Source organism: Cynoglossus semilaevis, chromosome 4 (assembly GCF_000523025.1).
Source record: "Cynoglossus semilaevis isolate Cse_v1.0 chromosome 4, Cse_v1.0, whole genome shotgun sequence".
NCBI classification, from domain to species: Eukaryota; Metazoa; Chordata; class Actinopteri; order Pleuronectiformes; family Cynoglossidae; genus Cynoglossus; species Cynoglossus semilaevis.
Genome location: NC_024310.1, coordinates 7,110,508 through 7,135,089, shown reverse-complemented (window position 1 = coordinate 7,135,089; position 24,582 = coordinate 7,110,508). Strand labels below are relative to the sequence as shown.

The 24,582-nt window shown below is 40.7% G+C and overlaps 2 protein-coding genes across 4 annotated transcripts in view; one reads left to right on the top strand and one right to left on the bottom strand.

The window, feature by feature from the left end:
* Nucleotides 1–690: 690 nt before the first annotated feature.
* On the bottom strand, nt 691–17,626 carry rasgrp4 (RAS guanyl releasing protein 4). Of its 3 annotated transcripts, XM_008308819.3 has the most exons (18): nt 17,126–17,626; nt 10,536–10,708; nt 8,738–8,849; nt 8,297–8,359; nt 8,050–8,181; nt 7,809–7,950; nt 6,660–6,833; nt 6,461–6,577; nt 5,851–6,126; nt 5,683–5,763; nt 5,330–5,434; nt 5,090–5,199; nt 4,813–4,963; nt 4,694–4,730; nt 4,267–4,398; nt 3,973–4,175; nt 2,827–3,434; nt 691–1,408 (listed from the first exon to the last, which is right to left on the bottom strand). In XM_008308819.3, exons 1-17 carry the CDS (start codon nt 17,140–17,142, stop codon nt 3,324–3,326), a joined length of 2,136 nt encoding a protein of 711 aa, XP_008307041.1. In that variant the 5' UTR covers nt 17,143–17,626; the 3' UTR covers nt 691–1,408; nt 2,827–3,323. The 3 variants fall into 3 exon arrangements, with proteins under 3 accessions (XP_008307041.1, XP_024910951.1, XP_016887751.1); XM_025055183.1 differs by lacking the exons at nt 5,330–5,434; nt 5,683–5,763 and having other exon boundaries at nt 17,126–17,625; XM_017032262.2 differs by lacking the exons at nt 10,536–10,708; nt 17,126–17,626 and having other exon boundaries at nt 8,050–8,177; nt 8,738–8,797.
* Nucleotides 17,627–20,823: 3,197 nt separating this feature from the next.
* The window catches only part of ryr1b (ryanodine receptor 1b (skeletal)), a 51,856-nt gene continuing 48,097 nt past the window's right edge, over nt 20,824–24,582 (top strand). The window contains exon 1 of the mRNA XM_017032029.2: nt 20,824–21,316. Coding sequence (XP_016887518.1) covers nt 21,269–21,316 — 48 coding nt within the window. The 5' untranslated portion in view covers nt 20,824–21,268. The remainder of the gene's footprint in view (nt 21,317–24,582) is intronic.

Sequence of the window (24,582 nt, the reverse complement as noted above, 5' to 3'; positions counted from 1 at the left end):
TTCTTTGTTTTGTTTTTTTAATCATTGTGATTGTGTCTAGTAGTGAATCCCTGTAAAACATTTTTTTTCTACCTGAAAATGATCAGTTATTAAGTGTTTTTTTTGTGTTTATACAATAAATGCAATTATAAACATTCATCTTGTCCTTTTCTTTCACTGTTTATATTACTTCAAAACTAAGACCCTGATCCCTAAGAATTCTTAAGAATTAATACTAACATATTCATATGACTTGCTGAGGTCCCCCTGCAATGACTTCATACCCCCCAAGGGGGCCCTAGAGTAAACCAAATGAAATTTTAAGTATTCATAATGGAAAACAATATTTGTAGAAATAGTCTCTTGACTATTTCTTGGCATTTGACGTAACAATGACTGTAGATTCATACGACCTGCTGTATATTATACAGTTTGTAAATTTCAAATGTGGATCCTTGGCTTTAATTTTGTGAAATGCAGCATTTTACATACTTTAGATAGAAATGTTATTAAACCTTTTCTTGAATTCCATACTTAAAATATCAAAGTTATGTTAATTTAAAAAAAGTTGCTCACCTAATTATTCACCAAACCTTCTAGTCCATACCCCTTCTAACCACTATCAAAAAATGACCGCAATAGTTTATTGTTTCATCTAAACATCATTCCTCTTGGTTGTGGAAAAGATGAGAAGGTCAGAAAGGTCAACAATAGAACTGAAGGGTGTTTAATCTTCGTAGAAAGAGCAATACAGACCTAAAATGGGAAACAGCATTACTGTGTGGCCTTAAGAGAAAGATTGACCAGATCAAAAAAAATATATCAAAAAGGGGTTAAGACTGGACTGGAGCAAATGACAAAACAAATTTAAAATAAGTTCATATTTATCCAAAAAATAGTTACATTGAAAGCAACAGGACAAAGTAGGTTTTTTGAAGACAACTCAACCAAGAGGCTGAAGAACAGTTCCAGAACTGAAGAAGCCTCTTGGATGAGAGGTGAAACGTCTTCAAAAAACCTACTTTGTCTAGTTGCTTTCCATTTAACTTTTCTTTGGATTAAATGACCTGGATGACTGAGAACCTACACGGACAAGTTCATATTTAAAATCCAGAATGATAGTCTTTCTGTCGGCTTGATCTAGGTTGATCAATCATTTCCTAAATGACAACAACTTTTCATCTGTCTTCAAATGTCACAAAATAATGCAGGAGGTTCGAGTGAGATTTGTTGCACCTGGATCAGCTAGCACAGAGTCCAGACCTCATCTCTGTGGAAGTGTTTGGAACAACTCGCCCATCAACAATACAGCACTTGGTGAATTCTTATGGAATTCTGCTTAGAAAAAAATGTCAACATTGTTTAAACAGTAAGAGAGTCTAAAATATTAGACCACGTGTCGTTCCAGTAGGGCAGTGAATAGCTAGACCTAAATGTACAGTCGTCTTTTTATATCCACAGCAAATTCAAACAAACACGGTTGTCATACGAGTCACACTGTAGCTGCCAGTGAAATGAGAAAATGAGTATTGTTCAAGTTAGTGTTAATTTCATACCCTGTATTTAATGGACTTCGTGGGACTGTGAGTCAGACTGACTCTGTCTGTAGGTTATCATATTGTACCTGGTTTGACCATGTGTTTAATTTTAGCATCAGAGAACCGAGGCAAAGTGCGGCGTCCACAAATTACAATCCAGGTGGATGTTGGAAGCAGGGGAGGGTGTTGTACTAGAAGCCAATCAAAGATTCAGAATCAGATGAAGGCAAATAAGAACGCACCACGAACACACAATAAAGGAGTCCGTTTTTGACACGTGGAGGTGAAGGTCTGTACATGTAGGCAGTTCAGCACCAGTCAGACACAGCTGATGTGTCTTAGACAGTGTTATTGTCTGTGTTCAGGCAAAAATACAAAGGCGTAGAAGTCAGTCTGGCTCTCTGCTCTTGTCCTTGTAGAGATGCAGCTCCTCCATCTTCTCCTGCAGGAAGGAGACGGGCATGGAGCAGCCTCGGGTTCTGGAAGGCAAGGTGTTGACCTAGGAAAACAGAAAACACACATTAGGCTTTCTCTGCAGCTGATGGCAAAGACACCGTTGTTGTTCCGTTGTGAAGAATTGCTTGGATACAGTGTTAAATGACGTAACTCTCCAACCAACAGAGTCTAGATCTGGGATGTCAAACCAGCCTGCCGGGGGATTCAATCTGGCCCACTTAATGTTTGTGATGTTTTGTCAGATTGTATTTAATTAATTTTTAATTAATGAATTTTCAAATAAACTTGCAAACTTTTATGCCAATGTATTTGCATGAAAAAATTGAACTTACTTTGCCAATGTATTTGCATGAAAAAATTGAGAAAAACTTACTTAGACTTAGACTTTTTTTATTGTCATTGCACAGAAACACAAAAAACAGTAAGTCTGGCAACAAAATGCCGTTGTTTGGCAACCGGAGTACACGGTACTCTTAAAGGTAATTACTTATAGGTAATTATGTTATGATTGTACTGGTCTGGTCCATTTGACATCTAATCAGGGTGAGTGTGGCCCCTGAGCCAAAATGAGTTTGACCCCCTGGGTCAGGTTGGGTCAGGTTGAGAACCTGTCTCACCTTTCTGTCTGCAGCTCCATACAGAAGCGAGTTGTGGATGTTTCCCCTCTTGTCCTTCTTCTGAGGCGTCCACACTCCTGGGTCGGTCTGAGTGGAGCGGTCGGACAGCGTTGAGTCACTGGGGCTGTTTTTACAGACTGGAGTTCCCTTGTTGTGCTCTGACTCATTACTTTGGGGGAAGACGAAGGTCTCCTCCTCCGAGTCTGACCGAGAAAGATTAGCATTAGTGTGTAGACCTAAATGTACAGTCGTCTTTTTATATCCACAGCAAATTCAAACAAACACGGTTGTCATACGAGTCACACTGTAGCTGCCAGTGAAATGAGAAAATGAGTATTGTTCAAGTTAGTGTTAATTTCATACCCTGTATTTAATGGACTTCGTGGGACTGTGAGTCAGACTGACTCTGTCTGTAGGTTATCATATTGTACCTGGTTTGACCATGTGTTTAATTTTAGCATCAGAGAACCGAGGCAAAGTGCGGCGTCCACAAATTACAATCCAGGTGGATGTTGGAAGCAGGGGAGGGTGTTGTACTAGAAGCCAATCAAAGATTCAGAATCAGATGAAGGCAAATAAGAACGCACCACGAACACACAATAAAGGAGTCCGTTTTTGACACGTGGAGGTGAAGGTCTGTACATGTAGGCAGTTCAGCACCAGTCAGACACAGCTGATGTGTCTTAGACAGTGTTATTGTCTGTGTTCAGGCAAAAATACAAAGGCGTAGAAGTCAGTCTGGCTCTCTGCTCTTGTCCTTGTAGAGATGCAGCTCCTCCATCTTCTCCTGCAGGAAGGAGACGGGCATGGAGCAGCCTCGGGTTCTGGAAGGCAAGGTGTTGACCTAGGAAAACAGAAAACACACATTAGGCTTTCTCTGCAGCTGATGGCAAAGACACCGTTGTTGTTCCGTTGTGAAGAATTGCTTGGATACAGTGTTAAATGACGTAACTCTCCAACCAACAGAGTCTAGATCTGGGATGTTAAACCAGCCTGCCCGGGGATTCAATCTGGCCCACTTAATGTTTGTGATGTTTTGTCAGATTGTATTTAATTCATTTTTAATTAATGAATTTTCAAATAAACTTGCAAACTTTTATGCCAATGTATTTGCATGAAAAAATTGAGAAAAACTTACTTAGACTTAGACTTTTTTTATTGTCATTGCACAGAAACACAAAAAACAGTAAGTCTGGCAACAAAATGCCGTTGTTTGGCAACCGGAGTACACGGTACTCTTAAAGGTAATTACTTATAGGTAATTATGTTATGATTGTACTGGTCTGGTCCATTTGACATCTAATCAGGGTGAGTGTGGCCCCTGAGCCAAAATGAGTTTGACCCCCTGGGTCAGGTTGGGTCAGGTTGAGAACCTGTCTCACCTTTCTGTCTGCAGCTCCATACAGAAGCGAGTTGTGGATGTTTCCCCTCTTGTCCTTCTTCTGAGGCGTCCACACTCCTGGGTCGGTCTGAGTGGAGCGGTCGGACAGCGTTGAGTCACTGGGGCTGTTTTTACAGACTGGAGTTCCCTTGTTGTGCTCTGACTCATTACTTTGGGGGAAGACGAAGGTCTCCTCCTCCGAGTCTGACCGAGAAAGATTAGCATTAGTGTGTGGATTGTGTTGTTGTTTGTGTGTGTGTGTGTGTGTAGTGCCTGTGACAGAGACGGGACTTACTACAGCCGTTTCCCTTGGTTTTGGAGTCGGGGGCTGGGGTGCATGGGCAGGATCCACTTGTGTTTTTGTGTTTCTTTAAACACTCCATTCCCACCAGATCCCTGCACTGCTTGTGACAGTTGAGACCACAGCCTGTAGGACGGACGTTTGTCAATGTTAAAAAAACACACACCTGAATGCATTCTTTGTAGTGAAGGACAATTATCAAAACATGACATTTAGAAAAATTGGTACTTTGGTTCTTAAACTATTTTTAATATTTAAAGTAGTCGACAGATGAACTTTGTAACTGTTATATATAAACACATTTTTTTTGAATCTTTGGCCTTTGTAACTGCAATAAAAGTTTGCTGTGGTGTTAATGCTGATCTTTGCTGACGGTAGTGTAAACAGGAAGTTTCTCAATCCAGTCTTCGTCTTGTCTTACCTTTGCAGTGGTAGCCCTGTTTGATGACCCCCCACAGCTACAGAGGACAGACAGGACAGGTTATAGTTTAAATGTAAAAACAACCTTGACACTTTAATGAAAATAAAAAGGTTACTAACAAAGCCTCTGCATGTGTCGCAGAATGTGGGTCGCTTGTACGTAGTTTCGTGGAATTTGTGCGCATCTTTGAAGTTGTAGCCCAACTTGGCGCAAATAGACATTCCCCTCATGAAGTAAGAGGTGATTTCCTCATGGCTGATTTGTCCTTCCCTGAGCACAGAATGTTCCAGAGTAAGCAGAGGGCTAGACTGAACAAACTAACAGCTCATGTTAGTTTGTGTGTTTCACAGCAGTGTGATCGTGAGAGGCCTCGGTTCAGGGAGCAGCTGCCTTTACCTGTCAGTTTCGTGAGTGCAGAAGGAGAAGGGGAAGTTAGCCGATATCTTCTCAAAGTCCTCCAATGAAATGTAGCCGTCTTGGTTCTGGTCATAATTTATCATGATGGACTGCAGGGGGCAACAGAGTGACCAGATGAGTTAGTTTTCTCTATGATAAGCGGTTGGCTGTGTTTGAGTCTATAAGGAAGTGAAAGACTGAGGGTTGTCGTAGTGTAGTAGTGTGCTGTTCTATACTCACATCCACCATCTGTTTAACGTGTCTAGATATGGTGTCGGGGTCACGCCTAGGGGTGACCCCTGACCCCCACTCTGCCACTACCGGCGGTTTAACGGGTGCTACAGGCTAGTGATGAAAAAAAGAAAACAGAACATTTAAAGAAAAAAAAGTGCAGAGAAGTGCACACCCACCACACCACACACTTCTCCAACGTACAGCCCTTTGATGTGGTTCACTTTGATATAGTTCAGCACTCGGCCTGTGACATCACACCCACAGAATGAGATGAAAAAATGTCCCTCCTCTAGTCAAAAGGTTAACACTAGCGTAAAACTGATGGCGTTAGATTAAGCTTCGCTCATGTTGTGACTGACCTGGATCTTAGGGTTTTTGGGTTCCTTGCTATATGAAAGTTCATATATCTCATCCTCAGTGTAGTACAGATCTAGAGAGAGCTGAAACAGTCGAAGTGAAAATTGAGCATGTTTTTTGTACCGCAGTGGAGTTTCATCTGAGGCACAGTTCTTGTTTCAGCGTCATACCGTGAGCAGGTGCAGGAGGTCTTTGTTGGCCTCAAAGGGCGGCGTGCTGTTGTGAATGGCCAGCAGGTCGTTGATGTTGCTGTACAGGTGCTGCAGCTTGCCCAGGTTGATCTTGTCTCCCTCGATAAAGTCTGGCAAAGCCTCGTTCAGGGAGATCAGGTCCTTCAGGTGGACACCCAGGATGGGCACCTTGAAGCCGCTGCACTCGTTGTAAACCCTGCGGTAGTTGCTGTAGTTGCTGCAGGAGGAGAGCAGCTCCGTCATCTCACTGAGGGCCTGACGGAGAACGAATGACACGTGTTTGAATTCAACACAGTTCCAAAGCTCATTTACTGTCATGTCATAATGTAATATTTTGAGGACGTTTTCTCTTTTGGTTCATTCAAAAATAAAAATATGTCAATATGTCATGTTATGTTGTGCTTTGGAGATGAAATTATTTTAAAGAATGTAAATTCTAGAGATAAATCAGGCTCCAGATTTGTTTGTTTGGATATGAGCTCATTTTACAACAGTGCAGTGTTTGTTTTATTACTTGTTTTGTCTTAAAGTTCCCTCTTTCTCTGTGGAATAAATAACAACACGCTGCTATCTACTACATTTGAAGTACCTTAGTGACGTCAGGGGGCAGCAGGTTGGACGTGTCTTTGAGGCGGGAGATGGAGCTGTGACAGAGGCCTCCAGTTACTGCCATTAGAGTGTTAAAGTTCTGCAGAGCTCGAAGTTTCTGTAAAGCAGAAAAACCCCCCACAACATGTCATTAAGACACAAGAACCAACAGGAATTCCAAGTGATCCCACGACAGTTACCTGAGCCACATGAATGAACTTGGTGAAGACCTGAGCTCTCTGCTGGGCCGTGTGTCTGCTCAGGATCATCAGCTGAACCCACTGAGAGACTCCGTTACACATCATGACCGATCGCTCCAGAGCAGGGTTGTCCCTCACTGAGCCACGCACCACGTAGCTGCGATAGTCCAGGAACTGGACAACCAAAAAGAACAGGTCAGGGCTGGAAAAGACTGGTCAAAAAGGTCAAAAGGTCAAAAGGTAACTGAATCCAACATATGACCCTGTCATGCTTCGACATAAGATGTGAGATGAGTTGAGTTGAGATGTGATGTGATGAATGTAATTGAAGGTGAGGTTTCCATGTAGTACATGAGATGAGAAAATATGAGGTTAGAACAGGCATGGGCAAACTAAGGCCCGGGGGCCGGATGCTGCCTGTTCAGCTTTTTAATCTTTATTTATATTATCATTACACGTCTGCCTTATCACTGTAGTACATGTGATACCAATGTTTCCCCAACAGATGGCGTAGAGAATGATTATCCTTTATGCATGACTTTTACATGTCATTTTAGTTCACACGAACGCTCCATCTGTCTGCTCCTGACCCGGCTCCTCTGTTCAATTTTAGGACAATTGTGGCCCACGAGTCAATTGGTTTGCTCACGCCTGGGTTAGAACGACAATGTTCAGATAAGATCATCTGAAATGTAACTGTTTATACAGTATGGGGTGGTTTGGGTGAAGCGCTGAACAATTGTGTTCCTAAATGTGCTGGTTCTTTATTAGATTCTGATTCAGTCACTTTCATGATTTTATCTTTGAATGCTTCAAAACCTCAGTAACCCAGTGATGACACTGGTGCAGCGTTCACTTTGAACTTGTTTGGAAGTGGAAATTTCAGATCGTTTCATACATGAGTATCACAACCTCAGGCTGAAACAAAGTTCACAGCCCGGGCAGCTTCTCCTTATAACAACTGTAGGTGAACACCATCTTTATAACTCAGATCACTGTTATACGTCAGAGCTGCAGCTCTGTTGAACGACTGCCTGTGAAGTAGTTTAGTAGCCAGGAAAAGCAACTGCAACAATATCTTTCATTAATTTTGTAGAAACCAGCTATCAACGTCTGAAGAAAATGGAACGTAGAAATTGATGAACGTACAGAAACGTTACAGAAGTTCTTGAATTCCAGGTAGCTGAGATGCTCGGCCATTTCATCTGGCTCCATGTGGTCAAAGATTAAAGACACCTTTCTTTTTTTCACAGACGGTGAGGGTGCCTGTAATGCGTTCACATGAGGGCTTCTGGGAAAAGATATCAGGAAAGAGGGAGTGGTTTTGTATTCATGGAAATGATTTCGTCGCTTTCCTTCATGACAGACAGTCAAACCAAAAACGTCTTACAGGCAGGAGGTGTCGTTGAGCTGTGAATGACTCTCTCCTCCATCTGATCGAACCAGCGCCCACAGGTCCCCCATCACCTGCTCCAGGTCAGGGTCTGCCTCAAACACAGCCGGGAACTGGCTGATCCACTGCCTTGCCACCAAGTAGGACAGAGTCTTTGTTTACTTCTCACAAATAGAGCAGGATAACCAGTTCTGTCACAGAGTGTGTGAAACAACTCGCTCACGTGACCGCTGTCCTCACTCACCTGACAAGGTGGCAGATCTGTGGCCGCCTCAGTCCTCTCTTGTCCAGAGGAGAATCTTTATAAGTGAGGAAGTCAAGGACTGGTACCGTCTACACCAGGGGGTGTCAAACTCATTTTAGTTTAAGGGGCCACATAAGACCTAATTAAAAGCCGGAACCAGAACAACCATAACATATTTACAAAAATCAAGGGGGCCAGATTGAAACCCCAAGCGTGCTAGTTTTGGCCCACGGACAATATGTTTTACACCCCTGGTCAACACACTGTGCAGAAACAGCACTCAACAATTCTAAACACAATCAGCAACACATACACTACTATGCTTCAAATCTGCGTCGGCAGAACAACACATGACTGGTTCCTGATCTGATTATTGACCACTGGGCATGTGGTCGGCAAGAATTGGACCAAAGCCATGCATCACTCTGGGGTAGAGGATATAGAGTGAGAAGTTTCTGGGCAAACGTCTGAGATGGCACCACCCAGCTGTGCATCATCAGCATCATGTTGACCAGCTGGGAGCCTCGGAGGCTGATCAGCTTCCCCTCAGAATCTGTGAGGACGACATAGCAGCAAATCCAGGATTAGATTTGGTCAAACAACAACAAACAACAGAAGCCGTGGGCTGCAAATTTGCCTTGGTCGTCAGCCAGTTCAAATCAGTTCAACTTACTTCACCCTCTTTGAGCAGGTCAGGATTTTAATCTCCTCATGTAGTCTGCTTTGGGTTAAATTTTGTGCAATATTTATTTTAATCATCAGGTGGCTCTGTTTCTCACCTTAACAAATGTGAGCCTGCAGTTTGGTTCAATATTTTATGATCACGAAGAGACTGGAATGGACTCAAATGCCTGACCCATTGACACATTAAGGAAAAGATTTAAAAGAGTCAGTGAGGACGCACAGGATACAGGAAACAGAAGAAATACATGAGGACAGATGCAGCAGGGACAGAGCAGGTAACCACAGAAGCAGGATATACAGGAGGGCAGAAAAGACAAAACAAGATTTGATTAACATAATAAAACAGGAAATGAAGCATGTTAACAGGAAGAGGGAAACGTAACTGTACAAATATTGATGAAGAACACGATGCTGCACAGTGGGTTTGGGGTTTTCTGGGTAATGTTGTGATGTTGTTGTGTCAAACATTCCTTTTAGATTAATATGTTAAACTCTGGTCTTATTGGATGATTAAACACTTTTCCAAATGCCATGTGCATGACAAGAAATTCCTACTACACAGTGGCTGGATGGTCTTTGATTATAGGAGCAACAGTGCCTGCTATTTAGCATTGGGTTTGGGTGGCACGTGAGGTGTTTGAATCCCATCTGATGTCTGAAGTTTGTTCTCCCAGTGAACGCTGGTTTCACTTTGAGTGTGAAAGGTTGCCATATGTGGACCTGTGATGGGTGGACCCCACCCTCACCCACTGACTGATGGGATTTCCCCCGTGTGACCAATGAAGCTGTAGAGCACTGGTTCTCAAACTGTGGTACGCGTACCACCAATGGTACGGGATCGCTCCCTAGTGGTACACGGGGAAAATTCATATTTTCCCATTTGCATTTTCAATTGAATAAATCTGAAACATATACAACATAAATACAACATTTAAACATAAACATTTATGAACATCTCTCCTGTGGTGGAAGCTAACAGTGAAGGCCTCTGCTGCTGTATTCTGATGTTGGTCATCATGGTGGTACTCTGAGAGCTCAGTGTTTTCTCTGGTGGTACAGAGTAGAAAAAGATGGAGAACCACTGCTGTAGAGGATGAATAAAGTACTATACTAGTGGCTTTCATTTGAACACTAATGCTAATTTCATTTTGTTTGATTGGTTTGTGTCGCTGTCATAAGATCACATCACAGTGGTGGAATCTTTAAACCAATCAAGTCATGACGTCTGGTGGTGTGTTGTTTCTAAAAACCCAGTGTTGTAGTCAACACTACAGACAGGTTTTTGTGATGGTGATGAAGAGAGGGATAGGAACTCGTTGAGTGAAGCAGTGTCTGGGAATAGCAAGTTGGCCTCTGCAGCCAAACGGAACAAAGCATGATTGTATGGGACAGGCCTTTGTTTCTCTTCCTCCCTCCCAGTCAGTCTCTCTCACCCTGTGTTAACCCAGAACACCCTCTTGTCCCACATTTACAAACCCTGGTAATAATAAAGAGTGCAGAAGCCTTGCCAAACTTTTAGGAACTGATGAAAATACACAGTGAAAAACCAACTGACCAAAACAGTTCAGGCAGCGCTGAATGAGCTCATCTAGACTGACAGCACTGGAGCTGGGGGGAGAGCTGGGTTTCTGCAATGCCCGGTCAATGTCCTGAGGACTGGGACATGTATTCCTTCTTCTCTGGACAAGCTTACTGCTCTTCAGCACGCCAGGGCTCTCACTGGGTTTCCTGAAAGGGAGCAAACGTGAGAGAGGGTGAGAGAGCATGATCCTTTTCTAAAAAATGTAGAGCAGAGTGTGGTGAGAGAGTGCGGGTCAGTTTCAGCTTCTGTGGAAATGCAGCTTCTAGCTGCATCTGATAAGATGCACTGCAGCGTTGCAAGCGCTTGAACCATCAATAAAACAACCGCACAGTTGTCAAAACAAGCAGAGACCGTAATAAAACACATCGTTATTTGGCACATGGAGCAGACCCACATCTCAGGTCTGGCCTCCCAGATCATGGTTGAGATACCTGGCTGCTGCATTTGTAGTACTGAAGGTGTAGTTGTAGTAACGGACAACCTGCTGCCTTGTCTGTGAAGCCAATCAGGTGTATCAAAAAACATATTTCCATAACAAACAGTTACAGCTGCTAACTGTTCATGGTTGATACGGTGCCTGGAACAGTGTCGTTTTTGTGAAGAACCCCTGATAAACCATTGATTCAAGAGGCAGTGAGGAATAGCTTTGGTTTTATGTTTGACTTCTTGTGGTTCTGTAGTGCTGCGGTTAACACACCTGCCTTATACACAGAAGGTATTTGGTTTAAGTCAAAGTGGCACTACTGGGGTTGCAAGACTCAAACTGTGAGTATCTGCATTGTGGGATGAATAGGGAACTCTATTATTATTATTATTATTGTTGTTGTTGTTATTATTATTATCATTATTATTATTTAATTACATTTACATATGTTTGAATTAGAATTTACAGAATATTCAAAGCGATTGTGAAGAGTTGACTGCTAATAAAAATAATCTCATTCTTTTAAAACGCTTGGAAACAAAAGTGTTGTTGCATGTTTGTTCAAATATCAGTTAAGGAATACTTAAATGAACAAATATTTAATCAATTTATGAATATTTTTTGCACACACATAATTTGTTCATAATTAGTCACAGAAAATGTTGCAATAAATCATGATGAACAATTTGAGTCATCACCAGCCCTAAAGTAACATGATTTTGACTGAATTTTATTAAAATTCTGAATTTAAAAGTCAGAACAAAAAGACGCTTGAAAAAAGTACACTCTTACATCACATTGTGATGACGTCACTGATGTGTTTCTCAGTTCATTTCAACAGTTCAGACAAAGCAACACACTTTCTGGCTGACATACAGTAGAAACTCTGAGATCACCAAACAATTAAATAAAAGACCTTTCCTTCAGAGCTTTTTCAACTTAACGTAAAAAATTGGTAAAATCTTTGTATGGAAGCTATAAATGAAATGATGGCGAAGGTTGCAGATACCAGTGCTAATCATAACAATGTAGAATGTGTAGAATTTAATGTAAAACTACAAATGTGTATGACACTGGAAACAGCTGTGTGTTCAGTGAAGAGGAACCTGGATTCAGTGGCTCTGTTTAGATGCAGAATAAGGTAATCTTACTATGGGCCACACCCCGGAATAAAGGTGGAGTGAGAGCTCAGGTTGATGTAGAAACAAACCCCTCCACCACTGAAGGTGAAAACACAGGTAAATATTAGAAACCTTCAGTGCTTTTACATTCAAAGAAAATCTGGGAGATGTCTTTTTTGTGTGCTTTGATTAAGGCTTCCTCTTCAGACCAAGAACTCCGTTTGGCAATGCCCGACTCTATTTCACAACAGTCAGCAGCAACACATGCATTAACACACGATAACCTTAACGCTGTGGGGCACATTCCTCCTGCTGATAGTGGTTTAGTGAGTATTTAATTTTTAAAAAGTCTGATTGCGTAATTTAGATTTTATCCACAACTTCTACTGGGAACAAAACTGTGCTCAGCGTAACGCAAAGAAATTGTGTTGTGATTACGTTACCAGGAAATACTCAGAGTTCAGAGAACTGCTGACAAGTTCCCTGAATGACCGGACTTACATCCCCTTCTGTTAACCTGTGTGTTTTTTGTAGCTCTTATAGCCAACAGCACACACACACACACACACACACACACACACACACACAGACTAAAAGTCATTCTACACACTTATCCACCAAAAGCGGGCACAGACCCCTCCCACATGAGGCCACCCTGATGAATAAATGTAATGTGGGAAGTGACCTCATCTCTGTGGTTACAGGTACATCCAGCACAAGTACCAAACCACAGCACTTCAGTTAGTGTTCTGGACCACAACATTATGAAACAGTGTAATAGAATTATAAATGGTCAAATACAATACTGTAATAAAAAAATAATATCATTGGAATGAGGATAGTCTTTGATTAGTACTGACTCTCCTCACTGACAACTCTATTATACTGTTGCTATAGTGTTTACACTTAGACTCGGACCAAGGATAAGTCAAGAGCAGTGATTTCAAACTCCTTGTCTGGATATCAGTAATAATAATAATAATATTTTTTCTTAATATAATAAAAAAATATTTTCACCGTTTCTTTTTTTCATTCATTTAAAGTATTCAGTTGGTCATTTTAAAATACAAAAAACCTTTTCTTTCCTATTGGACTGATTGGTCCCTCAAATGAAATGACAGCTGTGGCCCCTCAGCCTGTTTGAGTCTGAAGCCCCTGGTTCAGAGTGTTCAGTGTTAAGTTAAATTTCAAGAGGAAGAGAAGGTTTTCATCTGAGGAAAGCCCAGGACATTAGTGATAACAAAACTCCACCCAGAAAGTTGGAGAAATAACTGACATTCTTAATGTCAAGCATCAGCACTTGTGTGTGACTCCTGTGTGACTCATAAAGAGAAATTACTTTTTGTTTCACTCGATAATCATCTCATGCAATTCCCATTAAATACGAGCGTTTAATATGAACTCCAGAATATCAGTATAGCAGTGTTTGATATCTCAGGACTGAAAACACCAGACCTGACTGAGATAAAGGTGACATTGGTTTACGCCAGTGTGGGGTGGGCCCCACTGGTGGGGAACGGAGACATGACACGTTGGGCGTGACGAACATGGGGGCTGAGGGGAGATTTCAAGGTTCAAGTGATGATTGCACTACTTTGTGTTATTTGATGTTAGTGATTTTTGATTTATAAAATGTAAAATATGGCATTACTTGGTGTTAGTTCAATAAATTTGTATTGTAATTTTTAAAGCTTTTCCTTGGAGCTTGAAAAAATCTACACAAAAACAGTTTAAGAACCACTAGTTTACATTATTATCATTAATATTGGCAGAAATTGATTATGAATAAAAAAGTGTTATGCTTTATTGTATAAATCTTTTAATCACCTTAAGTATGACCTGTTGTTTTCACTTACTATATTTTTGCTGTATTTACATCCACAGTGGAGTTCGTCTACAGAGGGGCCAGGTATGTTTGATAGAATTCCATCTTGAATAAGTATTTTTTTTAAATAAAAAAATAAAATTTAATCCAAAAATAGTCACACTAAGGGCATCTGGACGGAGTAGGGTTTTTGAATACGTACTGTATCACTCATCCAAGAGGCTTCTTCAGAACTGAAAAATCCTCTTGGATGACACAGACCACAATATGGCTTCACAGCTTGGATGACCGAGAACCTACACAGACAAAAAACATTTAATGAAATTTAGAATTTAATTTAATTAAAAAAAGATCAAATAGGAGCTTTATTTATATAGTCCTTTATTGAGAAACTCAAAAAGTTCTAAATATGAGACTTGAGCTGCCATCGTGCAGCCAGCCATTTGGGAATCCCCTAATTCTCTAATTAAGTACTTAAATAGATATTCATTATTTTTCTGGCATTCCCGTGATGTCATGTAAGTGTGTATCTCAGTAGTATTGTAGCCTAGCTATGGAGCCGTATTGTGCTCTGTGTTTAGCTGTTATAATTAGCACTGCTACAAAGAAAGGCAGAACATGGCTCGGCCTTAATTCTTTAGAAGCAGGTGTGGCACTAACCGCTGACTTCAGAAATTTGGGCAGCTACCTTTACGGGGCCTCACAACAGTGCAATGGGGATTTATCCAGATATAGATCATCTAGATCAGATCAGAACCTCAAGTTCAACCTCAAGGGCTGTTTGTCATCCTTGACCAATTTTAATGTCACTCCTGACTTTGTACTGCTTGTGAGTGTGTCAGAACAACGAGTCACCTTTTTTTACAAGTCACTCTGGAAACTCTTATGCAACATTTGTTAGACTAACTGTTAAAATGTAGTGTATTAGCGTGACAATAAATCAACAGCCGTCAAGAAGCAGTTGACGACGGTCGTACACCAGTCGTGTAAAACTGTCTTAAAAAAAATGATATGGAAAGTTTTGTTCTAGATGATTCAGTGTTGTGTTTACTTTAGTAGAGCCAATAAAAAATTACATTATTGCGTCATCATTCTTCATAAATGATTTGAAAGTTCTCTAGTAACCTGTCATCCTCCCGTCCTAACCTAATTTCTCTCTTTCCATTTTTGACTGAAAATGATGGCCACTCCAGAAAGAAGTTCTGGAGGGGAAAAAATGAATAACGTCACAACATTTGTCAGGGAATTTCCCCAGGCTTGCCAGTCATAGCAGGTGTAAGCATCACCTCATCGTGCTCACATGGTGTTACTGAGCTAATTTCTGTGGAAAGCCACAGTGTTGTTAGTAAATAGAACAAACGCAGCCATGTGTTGAGCTACTAAACATTTCTAAACATATCAACGGGAGTTCTTATTTAAGATTAGGTTCAGTGGTTTCCGTTTTTTCATCATCACGGCATCATAAAAAAAAAGAAAAGTATAAATGGCCTAAATTATCTAATTTTTTGCAGAAATTGAGTGTCAATCCACCATTCTATTGGTTTTATATTAAGATATAAACTCTCGTTTTGTTACTCCACACACCTCCCTACATACAGGCCTTTCATCAAACAGCCTCTTCATTTTTTGCTCTGCCTTGATAATACCCCTCTCTCCCTCCTTCCTTCCCATCCATGTCAGGGCTCCTGGCCACAGATTCAGTCCAACCTCTCCTCCTCTCCTCCTCTCTCTCTTTGGCTCTCACAGTGGCAGGGGGATATGCAAATTCCTCTCTTTCTTTCCTTAATTGATTAATTGAAGCCAGGGCCCTTTAAAGACCTTGTTTGTGAGCTGCTCTTTTTCTACCGCTCTTTGCTCTCACGTTCTTTCGCATCTGCATGAAGTAAAAAAAAAACAAACAAACATGAAGCTCACAAACCCTGTCAAAATACTAGTTAAGGTACTGGTATATTGGGTACGTATGTACAGTATGTATGTATGAGCTCTCCCCATATTAGCATTTTCCCTGTGTATTCTTCAGTTAGCCAGATGCTAACAATATAAACAATGTGGTTGTTCCGGTTTGTGTTTTCAATTGATTGCACTATTGAAAATGTTATTATCTGACACATTTAACAGAAATAAAGAGATGAACTAATCTGTAATGTTAATCTGTAATCTGTAATCTACCCCTGAGGGTCAGTGGTTAGCACTGAAGAGCCCAGATGAGTGGAAATGTATAACTTTGACAACATTTTGTAAAAAAAATGATTTTGTTGAGATCCTTTGTCAGTTGAATGCCTTTAGTTATGTAGATGATTTTAATATAAAAGTGCTGTAGAAGGCTGCAGTTGTCATGGCATAGAATCATGTTGTTGTTTGATTCACAGTTGGTATTATGTATTTAGAACAAGATCTAAAAAAAAAACCGTGCTGTTCATCTGTTTTGCGTGTTTTACTTGAAAAATGTGCAAAATGAGTTCATATATTCTTCTTGTCTGTGAAAATTTGCCAGAGTCCTCTATGAGTACGTGACCAATCTTTACTGGAACTTTGAGGTAACCACTGAAAGTGCCTACATTGATGTGGCTCCTCTCTCTATAAACTCTATCTTCACTCAGGTGGCTAAAACGCAGACAACACACACGTAGCCATTTTTACATTTTACCTTCTGTTTGTTCAATGGTAATCTGATAAACAGGACCATGAGACACAAATACATATATTTCAGAAGTAGAATTTGAATGGTAATTGTCAGAAGTCAAAAGCAGAACACAGAACACAGTTCCATGGAAAGGTGAACAGGCGGCTGTTGAATGTCAAGACTTTGTTTGTGTGCAGTACACACACAGATAATTTGAGAAGTTGGTAGTCTTGGCTGATATGCAGGTCAAAGACGATCGCCGTGCGCATGTGAATGTGTGATGTGTTGCCGGCAGTGTTTCTCTTTTACACAGACCACTCTGTCCCTCCACTGCACACCGTCAAGATTTGAATAAACGGCTGAAAAGACGTGCAGTGAGTGGAAAACAACAGCCGGTGCTCTAGTTTCTTCTCAGACTAAAGTCCCTGCACAAACCACAGTGCGTTTGAGTCTCAGGGTTCACACATCTCTGCTGCACAGCAAACACTTGCTGCTGACACATAATAAGACTTACACTGTTGGAATGCAACAGCATTTCAAATCAGAGGCACAGGCTTAGGTTTTAGTTACCTCTTGGTCTTGTTCATTGCAGACCTCTTCTCCTTGGCAACACTCCTTTTCCAGTGATGGTCCACTTGGGCATCTGAATGTGTCCCTCACAGCTCCATGGTTGAACCTGCTTCTCCTCCTCTTCTTTCCCTCTGTGTCCTCTGTGTGTTTTTGCTCCTAGTTGGGCAAGAGCCTGCACAGAGCAGAGAGCTGCTGGGAATGAGGGCAGCCCACCTGCCAGTCTGACTAGAATAAACTCCACATCTAAACCCCCTGATTGTCAAAGCTCTCAGTTTGTCAGTAGCCCTTTGCCGTGTCTGCTATCTGATGATCTCTATCTGCCGCAAATCAGCAGCAGTGTAGACTTCATGCTCCCTCCGCCTGCAATGAGAGTGGCATAAAAAAAAGGTGCCAAACAAGAGCTTCAAAGTGAAAAGCAACCATGAACAAAAGTCATTCACTGCAACATAAACAAGTCAGCAACTTAAATGGAGGAACTGGCTCTGACAGATAGGGGAACTCACATTAGTTTCAGTGTGTGTGTGTGTGTGTGTGTGTGCGCGCGCGTGTGTGTGAGTGCGTGCGCACAAGAGGGAGGAGAGAGTTAGAGTGACAGAGAATAGTGACCGCAAATGCAGTACCAATAGAGGAAGGAGGAGGAGAGTTAGAGATATAGTGATGAGCAATCATCTGAGCAGCGCTCGTGTGCCTCAGGAAACAACATGTGTGGTTTTTTGTAAGAGGTACTCGAAAAAGATGGCCCCACCACTGTGCCTGAGAGTGTTCTGGAGAATCACCTGAACTAGACAAAGAATCAGTTTTTAAAGTATCATCTGATTGTTGAATCCTAATTCTCATCTTTATCCTAAATTTGTTCCTCAAGGATTTTCTAAATCCTGGTGGTCATCCCGTTTGGTTCCTTCTCTCTTTCTACACCCTGTCATTTCTCAGGGTGGAAAGTGATCACACAGGCAGGCAGTGTTTGTGCTGCTGAATGTGGCCGTGCAGCTGGACAGGGGGTTTGAAAGCCATCGTTGTTTTTACGCACCAGGAGGAAGAGGCGATCAAACAGAGAACATTAATGTCCTCAAGTCTGCAGAGGTGGCTTCTTTCAGACAGGAAGCTGACTGCTTGGCAGAGCGACTGGGTGATATGGCATTCAAAAGCAGGCAGAGATGCACAGAAAGGGGGGCTCCTACAGTCCTTGCATGCCAAGTCCCAAACATCTAAAAATGCACAGAATTTGCATTAGAAAGAATCTGGCTGAAGGACTGAAACCGCAGGGAAGGCAGAAATGTTAAAGAAGAAATAGGTAATGTGAGGATCCAAGAGTGGTCTTAGAAATTGTTTTCAGGAAGATAAGGAAAAAGTGTTGTTTTTGCAGGACTGAATTTAATTCTATTTTATTTTGGCGCTTTTATTTTGTTATTCCTTGTTCAGACGGAAGTTGTGTTGGAGGCGTAAAAAAATGACGAAATTTAAAACTGACGCCTTTAAATTTTGTCTGTCTTCCGAAATGTAATATGTTAAAACTACCATATGCATATTTTATATGGCTTTTGCATTTTTATTTTGTAAAAAGTACAATATATTCGAGAAGTGTTTGGTAATTTATGTTATCTGAAACAGACACACTGCATTATTGGTTTATTTACGATATGTTTACATCATATATCAATAGATAAGGATGCAGTGTGAGTTTTAAATCCATCTATTTATTTCCATAAAGACTGGCTGTTTTTGACGGTATGGGTCTGATAACTATTGCTAATTGCTTTTTTCCACTGATAATCGTTGTCATTAGGGAACGAAAGCGAATATGATCATCAACAGGTGCGGTAGTGACATCTTCTGGGGCCCTAAAGCAACTGCAATCTTGTACTAGATTTACGGACTGGCAGAGAAGAAATAAAGAAACGGCAGGTTATATAGCGTCCAGGACTTCAATTCCCAGAATTCGTTTTACTTCTGCGTATTGCGACCATCTCTTTCCATTTTACCGCTTTACGGTGTTGAACCCCCGAAAAGCAGCGTCCTGAAGAAGCCTGACCAAACACCGGCTGCAGCTAATGATGCAGTGGGAGGTCATGCTGAAGGATGCCACATGGAGTCTGAGGAGGTGAGGATTCTGTCGTCGATTGTTGGTCACACCGTGTGTCATCACCTTGTGTGTTTCTTTTTTTGGACATTACTGCTTACTGTAATCTTCAGTTAAGGGTGTGTCCTCGCTAACGTTCACCGGGAGTTAGTGGTATTTAAATGTCACAACAGTCTTAATAACCAACTCTATGTTTTAACCTGTCCGAATTATGTTTTACATGAGTGTTTTTATTTATACAGATATAAATTAACGTTTTACCCACGGTATCACGGAATAACTATTCCAAATGGACATTTCTTTAATAACAACATACATTTATTTAGAATGCCCATTAAATCTTACTTTAACACAATTACAGTGTGCCAATGCTTTTTAAAAGTTTGATTTTAAAAGATATACAGTGATTTGAAAAGTGTTGTTATAAAGTTCGCACAGTTCTGTGGGTAGGTAAAGGTTCAACCCAAACTTTGGCCAACTAGCTGTGGTGGAGGCAACAATTTCTACAATGCTGTTTACTAACAGAAATACATTTTTTCAGTGGCAACACAAGATCTGTTGGTTGTCATTGTAGTAAGGTTAATGTTAGTAATTATCAACTTTAATTATGATAGATGTTTTCCAACATGTTGAAAGAAAAAAAAGAACATCAGTGTATCATTTATATACAATTAAAAAAAGACTCTGGTCTTGTTGACCTATTACTGATTTCATTCTTGTCGCATCCCTTCTTCCCTTCACTTCCCTGTCCCTGCAAAAGCTGCTCAGAGACAAATGGAGTCTGCAGACGGTGATTTTGCAGTAAGAGTACGATTTTGTTAGGAAGAAAAACAGTAAAAAAAAAAAAGAAGAGTGTCAGTTAATTACTGCTTAAATGCAGCTAAGGCCTTTGCCAACACTGAAACATAAAAACTGGAAATTTTATAGGAAAGCGTGAAGATGCACAGAGTTAATTAAAAGGTTGACATAATGTCTCTGCAAGCTTGTCTCTCATCCCTCCTCACCCCCCCACCCCCCACAGTATTGATTAGACTGTAAAAAAAGCATTGGTAGCATCCACTGCACACTGAGTTATGCTCCAGATTCACTGATAAAACTAATCAGTAACTAACCTCTGGTTAATTATAATGCTCACTTTGATTGTTTCTAAGTAAATACATTGTAATTGGTACATTTGATTTGTTGTTAAAAACAAACAAACTAAATGTACTTGGTAAATAATTAAGAATTAAGTTTAAGTTTGTCTGAAATTGAAGTTTTCTGACCAAGAGTGCCGACCCAAAGCCTTACTGAAGTCTTCTTAGGAAAAGCTGGAGAACATGACCCAGAGGGACCCCACTACATGTGAGGTCTCCTTGGCCTAGTAATTTGACCCAAAACTCACTTATTTATCAACTGGGAAAAGACACATCAAATATTGTGTGTTAGACTGGAATTTCAATTAACAAACCATTCATGGCTGATGCAGCATCTCTAAAACATGCAGCTGATTTGTGTTAGGTGTGTTTTTGGGTGTGCGAGCATCTGCTCATACTGTACACTCCCCAAAGACTGTCCTCACCCCTCTTTCCTTTTATAGCCTCAGACATATGGAGGGAGAGGAGGTAGGGAGCACAGAAGTGTGAGTGTGGTGGAGGGGCAAAGCTTGTTTAAAGGAGTGGCCCACTTCTACAAACATGGCGGCATGATGGGATGGGAGCAGTGTAAATGTGTAACAAGGTGCCTGCCCCTCCCTCACCCGTCCTTCCTCCCACCCTCATTTGCTGTTCGGGGATGCAAGGAGAGTGGAGCCTCGCAGAGCCTCCTCTCCCGTCACTCTCTCTCACAACAACGTGAGAGCCAGAGGACTCACGCTGTCCTCCAGCACACCCACACACTAGCTCTCAGAGCGAGAGACACTGAGAGAGAGAGGGAGAGAGAGAGGGAGATAGAGGAGGAGGCGTAGAAACAGAAAAAGCACCATAAGGGGCACATAGCGAAGGAAATTAACTATTTCTTCCTGAGGAGATAAAGCCTAAGGATTTTCTCTTTTCTCCCGAGGAATTGCGAATAACCCTCGGTGAAGGATGGCAGAAGGGGGAGAAGGAGAGGAGGAGATTCAGTTCCTGCGAACGGTGAGTCCTGCTTACTTTCCTTAAGAGGAGGCTCTGCACTGGCTGCTGAACAGGAGTTTGAGGTGTCAGGATCTGACGATGGAGATGCTGAGTTTTTATCAAAACACAGAGAAAGCAACAGAAAATTGTTCACTTTCACATTATTATTTTTACCTGCAGCTTTGTTGTTCTCTGGTTTAATAGTGTCGTGTCTTTATGACATTTAATTTGTCATCTGGCTGTGAATATTTAAGTAATATCTAAAAGTTTCACATGTCACAGTCAATGCCTGCTTCTGTATTTAGTTGACTATTTTTGCAGCGTGCTGAATGGACTGTGAACTAGCTTATGACTGGCTCTGTTCAAAGTTGGTAGACTTCTCTAATCTTTCTAGTCCGCCCAGGTATTGTCAAACTATGTATCATCTTATTTTGAGCGCCTTTGCCTAATCTCTTTTATATTACTTCCAGATTTTTCTCTTCTTAAGAATAGCATGCGCGCGTGTGTGTGTCAGATAGATAGACAGGAGCTGGTGCATCTGTTAGCATCGTTATCTATTTTTATCTCAAGAAAGTAGAGCCTGTCAGTGTGGGGTGAGGAGGTAGAGCAACCTGCTACTCAGAGCCAGCAGGGGACAGCTGACCAAAGACTGCATGTCTTCCGTGGAGAAGCCGACAAAGTGTGATGATGTTCACCTTATAGCCCTAAACCTGTCTGCTCTCTCAAAACTATATATATCATGTAAATATGCTTATTAAATGAAATACCTGAATAGTGTTTTCTATTCTATTCTATTCTATTCTATTCTATTCTATTCTATTCTATTCTATTCTATTATATTATATATGAATTTAACAAAATAAAATTATAATACAATATAATTATTTCGAATAAATAAGTGCAAGGGATAATATTTATTATAAAATTAAATAACTGTTTATAAAGTTATATAAATAGTGTATTTTTTGTAATAAAAACTATTCACTTTACAGAAGAATCACTTTTGGCTGGTTACTCATACGAGGCACAAAGTCACAGGCTGTGGTTTTCTTTGTGGTTTTGTTCACGGTGTCTTGGGGATTATTGTGTTACAGCTGGAAATGAACGCTTATATTGTGGTTAGGAGATGGCCATGCCTTTTCACTGTTGCATGGATACGCCTCAAAACACAAATTCCTACACACACATTTGGTACATATACAAATCATTGGTGTTAGAATTGGTAAAGATGCAGTTTTGTAAAAATGTACACATAAAATGTGAAATCTAATCAACTATTTACAGATTTCTGCTGCTGTGACCCAGCTGGATCCATATCAGTCTAGAATCTAATAAAATGAGCAGATATCAACACAGTGAATATAATCATATGACTCACAGTGACTACAATGACAGAGGCATTGCTCCTCATTAGCTTGTCTCTGTAGTAATGGAATGTTTTTGTTTCCATTGACAGTGACAGTGTGTCGGCCACCTAATCCTTGTTTACTAAGATTGTATTGGATGCAAAAGTTTGCTAATAACCTGTCACTGGAAAGTTAGATGTAAATGTGTCAAGTGCTTTGGTCCAGTCTGTGTTGTCAGCTCATATCATTCATAACAACTACAGAACAGTTGATTCTATTATAAACTGCACGTTTTTATCCTGTCTCTGGAAAACTGTAATGGTTGAGTGAAAGACAAAATATAACCAGTATGAACGCCTACAGCCAGTTTGGCCTTTTGATTTAAAAGGCCATCATTGAAGGAAACTGTCAGACGCCTACACTACAATGGAAAAAACATTGTAACAAAAAGTGAATTATTAATATAACATGCACTTCAATCGGTTTATCTTTAACACTTTCACTGTCTGGGTCAGAAGTTCAATCACCACCGGGGATACAAGTTAAAAATGTGAGTGGTGAAGCTATTTGTATTATAACATCCACCATATAGTGTTTTCCCTTTTAATTAGAGGTTAGTGATGTCAGCCAGTGTGTGAGTCAGCTGTTTCTGTCAAGTGGGGTTTTTCCTAAGTTAATTGCACAGGATAGAGGACTGATACACGCAATGCGTGAGGAGATCTTTCCTTACGGTCAATAGGAGAATGTAGATGTAGCTTAGCTTTTTACAGAGTAGATTGTTCCCCGGCCAAATGAATAAAAATAATTATCTAAATAAAATAAAAATCCAAACAAACACTTCCTGAGACTAAATGCACCTTTCAGTAAGTAACACTCTCCTTACAAATGAGAAAGACCCTCTGTCTAATTAATGTACCAACTTTTCTTGGACCGTTATTTTTGTGTTGAAACAGATATTCCAGTATGGTTACGGCTGTTGCTACAGCACTCAAGTTAATCAAATATGTTTGTACTAAATTTCATCTAATCAATTCATAATGTCTAGTGCTAAAAGTTGTCTTAAACTTTCATTATGATAATTTCCTTTTTAAATTTGAAAACAAGTTTCCAAGGTAGCGATTATATGTTACAGTAAAAAAGCATAACATTTTATGGTTGCCTGAACTCTGTATTATAATGTTGCTCTTCAATACAACAGCAACTTGCGGCTAGTTACTAAGTTTCTATCCCCAACGGCCCCCCTGGCACCCTTTGTTTTCTTACATTACTACTCTAGTAATGTGATAGTTGTGTTTAAGATAATACCCTCCTCCACCCCCCCGCCCCCCTTTTAATTGGTGTAACATTGTGTACAAACCATGGGCTGCACGAGTTTAAAGATGAGGCATTGCAGTGAGGCCCTACCCTTTAAAAATAGACTTTTGGAGAGAAAGAGAAGAGGATGGAGTTGACACCTGAATGCTGTTTTGTATGACAGATGAGGAGGACAGGCTTCTTTAGCACATCTACTCTCATTATATTCTCTTTGCATCAGGAGCTACACACACAGATTACTCAGCAGAGCTCCTGTATGCTAGCATAGGCTTTATTGGTGTTTTTTTTTCGTTTGTTTTTTTTAACACAGCTCAGGCCTCTTATTCATATGGCAGTGATTGCATTGTGGCTTGAATAGTACAGCACTCTGCAGCACCCGTAGGATTTGGCCAAGGGACAGTATATGCCCCCTGTTGCAGTAGTAGAGTGTTTAATAATCAACTGAAGTTTAAAGAAACTCCCTCTGAATAGGATTGCAATGCCTACTAGCCTTTTTTCGTTTTGTTTTCCCTGTAGAGCAGCTTTTCCTGCTAAAGTCTCACAGCACTGTAAACACACAAAAGGCTACTGTAGCAAATAAGGCCATGTAATAATGCTCACCTCCCATCTGGTGACTGCAATGGGCTG

Coding starts and splice junctions, on each gene's coding strand:
- rasgrp4 (XM_008308819.3), bottom strand. Junction 4,399..4,693: donor ACAGGGCTACCACTGCAAAG/GTAAGACAAGAC, acceptor TCCGTCCTACAG/GCTGTGGTCTCAACTGTCAC. Junction 3,435..3,972: donor ATGGAGCTGCAGACAGAAAG/GTGAGACAGGTT, acceptor CTGTTTTCCTAG/GTCAACACCTTGCCTTCCAG.